This window comes from Phaethon lepturus, unplaced genomic scaffold (assembly GCF_000687285.1).
Source record: "Phaethon lepturus isolate BGI_N335 unplaced genomic scaffold, ASM68728v1 scaffold9170, whole genome shotgun sequence".
Taxonomy (NCBI): Eukaryota; Metazoa; Chordata; class Aves; order Phaethontiformes; family Phaethontidae; genus Phaethon; species Phaethon lepturus.
In genome coordinates this window covers 12,369-20,895 of record NW_010509789.1, presented here as the reverse complement: position 1 = coordinate 20,895, position 8,527 = coordinate 12,369, and the positions used below count along the sequence as shown (strand labels likewise).

Sequence of the window (8,527 nt, the reverse complement as noted above, 5' to 3'; positions counted from 1 at the left end):
TTTCCCTCAAGGGCTGGAGGGGCTCGTCCAACTCCTGGAGCGCGTCTCCTTGCCTGGGTGGGTGGTGACACCCGGTGGCAGCCGAGCCCCGGCTCCTGCAACATCCTGCAGCATGGCTGCTGTGGGCGGCTATGGAGAAGTCTCCCAGGTTTGGAAAATTTGGGTTGCCCTGTAAGTTCTGAGTTATGCCTTTTCCTTCTTCTGTAAGCTATTTCAGTCTTTCTTTCCATCCTGAACAGACCTCATGGAGTAGGGATGCAGTGAAGGGAATTTGATCTTTATCAAGTGAACCAGCTGTGGCAGTCACAGCTGTCTCCCAAACTCTCACTGTCGCATCTCTTTATTATATGTGTTTTCTGTTACTGCTGCCCCCTCTTTCAGGAATCACACCTTCATGCCTTGTCCCTGTTTTATTGCCCCATTTCAGGCTACCGAGGGAGTCACATCATCTCAATCTTGCTTCTTGGAGCCCAGTCTCTCCTCCTTGACCTGTCCCTATACCCTATACCCCTATCCTAAACCTGGACGTACTGAAAGGGCAGGACATACCAGTGTGGTGACTGTCTGGTGTGGAAACCATAGCAGCTATATCCATTTCTACAAGGCTTGTATCTTCCTCTAGCTGTCTGTCAGGTCTGTCGCAGGCAATCACTAGGGCTGGCAGAATCTCCTGGGAGCATTCATCTTCTTCCAGTCCCCTGGTCCCTGCAGCATCTCTTGAGTTACAAGGGAAGCAGAGAGCATTGCACATCTCTGAGTTCGCCCCGTGCCAGCAGTGTGTGCTCTCAGCAGCCCAACTAACAACTGCACTGAAGCCCAGCAGCAATTTTGTGAATTGTCACCAAGGTAGAAGGAAGTTTACCAAGTCTTGCCAATAGCTGACTGAGATTTTTTTTCATTCATTACCTGAACCAATCTGTTTATTGCCTAGTTGATGAGTAAGATTCTCTCAAACTTAAAGACATGACTCCTTGTGTTTTAAGATCAGGATTTCATGTCTTAAAAGTAAGTCACCAAGAAAATTTTCTGCTGCACATCATTTCTGGTAGGTGCAGCAGCAAGGGCAAATGAAAAATTTCCTTCACCATTATTTCACAGTGAAGCAGGCTGATATTCTTAGGCAATGTACACTGATGGAGTGCCATGAATACTGTGGAAAGCACAGACCAAATTCAGCACTTCCTTGCAGTGCTGTTTTGGTTTTAAGTAGGTAACCTATAGACAGATTTAAAAGCAGCTGATATATCTTGATGCAGATATGCCTTACACATAAGAAGAGAGGTAAATGACTTGTACTTCCATAGCATCTTGAGAAAACCTGTCTCAGTAACTCAGCATCAACTTTAAATTGCACGATTGCCATTTTTGCTCCTATTCAAGTGAATGGGAGTTGTTTTCTGCTGACGTCAGTGGAAGCAGGCTCGGGCCTTAGATAGCCATGAAGAAGCTACATTTGTCAAAAGCTCCACAGTGCCATGTGTAAGCAGACAGAGAACCTCTTTGAGGAACTCTGCATGAGGGTCTCTTTTTTTCTTGAGGACTAGTATAAATAAGACTGTAAAACAGTAGTTTCTTGGAAACAATTCAGTAATAAAAGTGAGTGAATGCTACATTGTTTCCTGAGGCAGTTAAAGTGTTTAGGAAGGACTGAACTCTTCTTTCTAATCCTCTTATAATATAAGAACAAAGTCTTTTTTAAATTATAAGACAGTAAATTTACTTTATTCTGTATTGCTTAGTGAACTAGAGAAATTCACAGACAAAGGAAGCATTTTTTTTTTTAAAAAAAGAGTGATTAGTTATGCTAGTAGCACTAATAGTACTAGTGGATATATCGCTGCAATGTGAAAATGCTTATGGTACTGTATCCTGTAAAATGCTTGCTCAGATAATCCTGCCTGAACAGATGTCCCAACATGTTTTGAAGGGGGTGGTGTGCCTCTGAATGTCAAGGAGTAGGTACTGGGCATACTAGAAACGGGATATCAAACTGCTGAGAGCAATGGACAGGATAGAAAATTAGGCCAGTCTTCATAAATTGCCATAGCTCTGTTGACTATTCTGCTATGATAAGTCAACGCAGTGCCAGTTCATATCATGAGAGGCTCTACCCTCTCTAAACTATATAGCATTAATGGGTACCCTCAAAACCAAGGGGTATTAATAGGTTTCACTAGGTACAGTCACTGTAGAGACCATAAATTAGATAACAAATTCACTGTGAAAGCGTATAACTCAACACCAGCTGTGCTCCAGGGAGCTCTTCAGAAGTCCCACGTGGAATTAAATCTAATTTAACTGTTTTTCCTGTCTTGGCAGAAACCGTATGTTTGCAAGATACCGGGCTGCACAAAGCGCTACACAGACCCCAGTTCTCTCCGGAAACACGTAAAGACCGTGCATGGCCCAGAGGCACATGTCACCAAGAAACAGCGGGGAGATATTCACCCAAGGCCTCCGCCACCAAGAGACCCAGGCAGCCACTCTCAGACCCGGTCACCAGGCCATCAGACTCAGGGTGCAATTGGTGAGCAGAAGGACCTCAGCAACACTACCTCAAAGCGTGAAGAATGCCTCCAAGTGAAAGCGGTCAAGTCAGAAAAACCAATGGTATGCAATACACCATGCCGCTCCCTTTGTCCTTTTTCTTCTTGCAAACAGTTAATAATCCCTTTATGAAATGCTCAGACCCGGAAACTAGCTCAAAAGGTTAGGTTTTGTGAGGTTTTCTTTTTTGTTTACATTGTAAAATGTTTTTAAAGCCTAAGAAATATCAAATAAAAAGATTACTTCTAGTCTGTGCAATATGCAGTAAGTGCAGTGTTGGCAACGCTCACAATAATTGTTTCTCTTAAAGCTCCATCTTTTGGAATCAGCATATTATGACAAAATAACAGTTTACATTTTTAAAAGGCATTTTTTTCCACTCTCCTGTTTACAGAAGAAAGTTAGAGAATGTGAATCCTGCAGGCTCAAAACTGGAATGCAAAAGAAAAAAGAAGTCCAAAAGTCTAAAATGATGATATTAATGATGATAATTTTTGGAGAACCTGGGGAAACAATCAGATTTTAAGGGGCTTCAGGTTGTCAGGTCATGGATCAAACCGAAGCAAAATGAACTGACTTTCTTAAACAGCAGGAGGAGATCTTTTGATAACATTTGATCTCTATTGTGAAGTGACCTCTTATGTTAATCTAATACTTAATTTAACTTTACTAAGTGAACCTAATTCGAATTTAACTAAATTGAGCTTAAATTAAGAGTCTCTGCAGGTCTTTTCACTGGTTTACCTTCATGTATTGTGTTAAACCAGTATAGCCTTGAATGTTGAAAGGACCTTATTACATTTTTTGACATGCTCTCTTAAATAAAGACGTTGTTCTTTCATTTTCTTGCGTTTCATGTGCTGTCCATCCTCTCCACAAGGATTAAAACTAGCAAAGGCAGTCACTCCATCCTCTTCCACATCTGGGTCTACGATTCATCTGGACCCAACCCTTGGGGACTACAAATACAAGCCCTCCAAATTCTGCTCATATTGTTAATCATGCTGCAATTCAAAGTGATTACTCATTGAAATATGAGTTACTGTTTTATTGTGCCTAAGGCTTATACCCGAACTGTGGAGTATTAGTTCTGAATTCAGAAGCTTCCAAGGCCCCAGAGTTCACTCCCACTGAAGTCTAAAGGAGATCCTCTGCCATTTTTGGTGATAACTACCTTAGGCTAGAAAGGAACAAACCCCATTCCCCTCTTGCTTAGCTAGGTAAATCTGTAGTGTTATTGAGGCATGTTGAGTGTAGATGGTTTTAACATGAATAAAATTTGTGGGAGAGTGGTATTAATGCTGATTGCTTACGTAGTATTAAATATTTCTCACTGAAATACATCTAAAAACAATTCTGTATTTCTGCTTTTCATTGCTTGTATGAACTATAAGATATATTTTCTGTTTTTCAACTAATCCAATGTCTTTTCTGTCTAATGCTCTTAAATGTCTTGTTCTAACTTCCTAAGGACAGTGGGTAATAAGGTGAGGGCATTTTAACTTTTCTGCTGTTTTTCTTATTGCAACATTATTTATGTCTTTATTTTAGCCTTCTGCCTGTTGTCCAATCATTCCTTTATTTAATAGTGTGCAATCCATCAAACTCATTCCCAAATGTAATGTGCTGTGAGCATTTTGCAACACTTGACATGTGAAAAATCTGACTTATATTGGTGAAATGTCTTCAGAAATGTCTTTTTACCTTCCCTTCTAGATGAGACATCCATTTTTTTCTGTATTTCACGTCTAGAAATGTATGTTCTCCATGATACAGTTCTTACTTCTGTAACCTACCTCACTGTGATCTTGACATGTGAGCTACAAGAACACGCTTCTGACCATTATTACTCTTCATACGGCGCGGAGCTATTGTCCAGAAGCACAAACTCTCTTCTGTATAATAACTGTTACTTCTATTTTTGTCACCAAATATGCCATCGCCAGGATCTGGAAATGAACTTGCTCAGTGTGGCCTCATAATTCTAAGTATCATCATTCAAGTTAGAAATAATAAAATAGTTATTGCATCTTAAGGGACTCCTCAGGGGCGTATGAAGCTACAGTAGTGCCATGAATCTGTGTCTTCATTCACTGATGTTAAAAGCAAGAGCGGTCACTGCTACCTCAGAAATTCTAGCTAGCATTTGTCAGTTAAATGTGCACAAAAATCACAGGCTGGCAGAAAAAAATATTAAAAAAGACACAGGAGAAACCCCAAAAGTGAAATAATTAAACTGTTCTTGGGAGCAAAATGATACTGCATGCCCCACTGATTTGTGATCACACTGATACGACCTACAGTGAGATATTACATCCAGAGACTTCTGTCTGTCTTGTCCTGTCTGTTTTGTCTGTCGGTCTATCTGTCTGAGTGTTTCAGTTTGTCAGAGAAATTTTCCCATTCTTTTACAAGAACTTTATGAGTATAAAAAGTAAATTAAGCCCATGTTTACCCACAGCAAGAATTCCACTAGAGCAGCAGGGAACACTGTTAAGAAAGAAGCAACTATTGCGGTGGGTTTATATCCCCCTAGATTAGCGGCCTGTATTGTGTACTTAAATTTTTAAATCTTTATAAAATCATAAGTTCTAATGAAATGAAGGATTTGATTCAGTAGATCATCGCCTTCCTGATTCAAGGCAGAGGTGATGTAAGTTAGGTATAAGAGGAGGTATAAATTAGACCCAAGTGCTGCTAGGGTCACAGGATGCTGATAATATGATACAGTATTTTTTGCACTGATGCTTTGTCCCTCTTTTATTACACGCCAACATTTCAGCCCAACCGCTGCTCCTAACAATGAGCCTTAGGCTTGGAAAATACTTACATTCTTTAGCCACGAGTCTAATTTAAAAAAAAAACAAATTCCAGTGTGTTGGAGTCTTGTTTGTTTGTTTGCTTGCTGCAAGCCTAGCCATGTAAATTAGACCTCGTAACATGGCTGAATTCTCATTTGGTTTATTGAGCTGCAGCTTCAGTTGGGAACAGCACATGCCCAAAGTACAGTATCCATCCATCCGTGCTCACAAATGACATGAAGTGATAAAAGCAATTACGGGAATAACTGAAAGAAGTGTCTCACGTAGATATAATGCATACTATCAGCAAGATACTAAAGTGGATTTTAATCTCAAGTTTTGCAATGGCATTCACTGCAGTTAAAATCAATATCTAGAAAGCCTTTTAATTGATGATCACTCTCATCATTTAATGTTAAACTTTTCTTCACATTTGTTTTTCTTTGGCTCCATTTAGACCCACATTTGCTGTAGGTGCTCTTGTTAACATTGTTTGCTTAGCCCTCACTTTCTTTTCTTTCTTATTTCACTTCAACAGACATCTCAGCCAAGCCCTGGTGGTCAGTCTACATGCAGCAGCGAACAGTCCCCCATCAGCAACTATTCCAACAATGGGATCGAGCTTACTCTGACTGGTGGTGGTAGTGTAGGAGACCTCAGTGTCATCGATGAAACCCCAATCATGGACTCTACCATTTCCACAGCCACCACAGCGCTTGGCTTACAGGCCAGGAGGAATATGACAGGGACCAAATGGATGGAGCAAGTGAAATTAGAAAGGTTGAAACAAGTTAATGGAATGCTTCCAAGACTGAACCCCGTTCCACCTTCCAAAGCCCCGACCTTGCCGCCTCTCATAGGAAATGGTGAGATACACATAGCAGGAGTGGTAACACTTTTTGTCTTTAAGTTTGTTGCTTGCTAGCACAATCTTGCTACCCTTGCAAAACAGTAGCGCAGCTTATGAAACTCAGCAGCTGTGAGAATAGTTTGTAAATTGATCACTTTTTGTTTATCCCCTCATTACAAGTCCTGCTCTCCGCCCTGAGAGAAGCCAGATAGTCCCGTGTTTTACAGAACGGGGGCCAGCAGGGGAACCACGCATCACGTTTAAAATATTCCCTGCAGTTAAATGTTTGGACCCAAAATCATCATAATCCTGTCTTGTTTTGAGGCAAGGCAGGTGAAATAAATACCTGCCAGTTTATTGTATGGAAGTGTTTCAGATGAGGCTTTAACAAGGCACCCTTTGCATAGATGTGTTAGGCTGCCCTTTAAATAAACTGTTTCCACATGTATAAGTCATCATATCTACAGATACAACTGCTACAAAGGGCAGATATCCATGAATGGGAGCAAGGCAAGATTAAACCCTGAAGATCCATAGTTGTTTTCGTACAAGGAGCCGTTTGTGGCCAAAACGTTGGCAGCCCTGCTGCCTCGACGTTGCCTACAACATGCCGGTAGGCTTCTGCACTCCACCCAGCAGTGACAGCCCAGGTTTTCCAAAACTCATTCCATCAAAAGAAACTATGTAAATTTAAGAAATGTATTCTGTTTACTTAAAAACAAACCAAGGAAATCAGCAAAGATGTTTTGCAGTTGTTAGGAGTTGTTTCAAGAATATTTCAAGACGTCTCAGAAATGACCTTGAATAGCCTCCAATTTGTATATTTTGCCATTCCATGCAAATGCCTGTTCAATTATATTTTGCCTATAAAAAGCTCCCTTACGAATGTGTCCTTCTGGCACATCAGTCAGCATAGCTGCACTGCAGGCTGGAGCACTACACCAGCTGATGACAGTTTGTGGCTATGGCCTATAAATTTTGTGCTGGGATTCTCACTGAAATGTTACCCTTGAGTCTGTGAATTAGCTTTTAACATAAGAACACAGTTTTTATCCCTACTTCTTTCAAAAAAGAGCCCTGCTGTGATTTGCTGTGATGATGCTGGCTCTTCCTCTATTTTCCCCTTTCTTCTTTACTGGGTGTTTTCTGTACCGATTTTTGGGTGATGCCCATTTGTTTAATTGCAAATTTTACCTCCAGGTACCCAGTCGAACAGCAGCTGCAGTGTAGGAGGATCCATGACTATTCTGCCAAACAGGAATGAACTTTCAAGTACGGACATCACTGTGTTGAACATGCTGAACAGGAGGGACAGCAATACTAGCACGATCAGTTCAGCCTACTTGAGCAGCCGCAGGTCCTCTGGAATCTCACCTTGCTTCTCCAGCCGGAGGTCCAGCGACGCCTCTCAGGCGGAGGGAAGACCACAGAACCTGAGTGTTGCAGACTCCTATGACCCCATCTCGACAGATGCCTCCCGGCGCTCCAGTGAAGCGAGCCAGTGTGATGACCTGCCAAGTCTTCTCAGCCTCACCCCGGCCCAGCAATACAGGCTGAAAGCTAAATATGCAGCAGCTACTGGTGGACCCCCACCAACTCCACTGCCTAACATGGAGAGGATGAGTCTCAAAACAAGAATGGCACTCTTGGGTGACTGCAGGGAGTCTGGAGTATCTCCACTGCCTCCAGTGAATGCCCCTCGAAGATGTAGTGATGGTGGGGCAAATGGTTACAGCAGGAGGCATTTTCTGTCTCATGATGCTCTAGGAAACGGGACGAGGAGAGCCAGTGATCCAGTCAGAATGGCCTCTGACAACCTCTCTGTCCCTAGAGTCCAGCGTTTCAACAGTCTTAATAGCTTTAACCCTCCCGCTTTGCCTCCATCCATGGAAAAGCGCAACCTTGTTCTTCAGAACTATACCCGTTCTGAGGGTGGCGTCTTCCGCGGCTTCAGCTCCCCATGTCCTCCAAGCATCAGTGAGAACGTTGCCCTGGAGGCTGCTACAATGGAAGCGGGTGGCAGTCTGAATGATGAGGATCTCCTGCCAGATGATGTGGTTCAGTACCTGAATTCCCAGAACCAGAGCATGTACGACCACTTGTTGAACAGTGTCGTAGACAGCAACAAAATGCATCACAGCTCAGTGTTAGGAAACAACAACCCCAGCAGCTTTGACCAAGCCCCTCCACCGAGCAATCAGCAGGCAGGTTCCGAGGCAAACAAGAGTGACTTGCCCATTCAGTGGAATGAAGTAAGCTCAGGAAGTTCTGACTTATCTCCTTCGAAACTGAAATGTGGTCAGCGCTCAGCAGTGCAGCAGACTCGGGC

General features: G+C 42.4%; 1 protein-coding gene across 1 annotated transcript in view; it reads left to right on the top strand.

Moving 5' to 3' along the window:
* The window catches only part of GLI3 (GLI family zinc finger 3), a 72,519-nt gene that overhangs the window by 62,816 nt on the left and 1,176 nt on the right, over nt 1-8,527 (top strand). Inside the window, 3 exon segments of the mRNA XM_010285535.1 lie at nt 2,320-2,610; nt 5,887-6,214; nt 7,399-8,527. The exon segment at nt 7,399-8,527 is cut by the window's right edge and continues 10 nt beyond it. Of these exon segments, the coding sequence (XP_010283837.1) occupies nt 2,320-2,610; nt 5,887-6,214; nt 7,399-8,527 (1,748 nt within the window).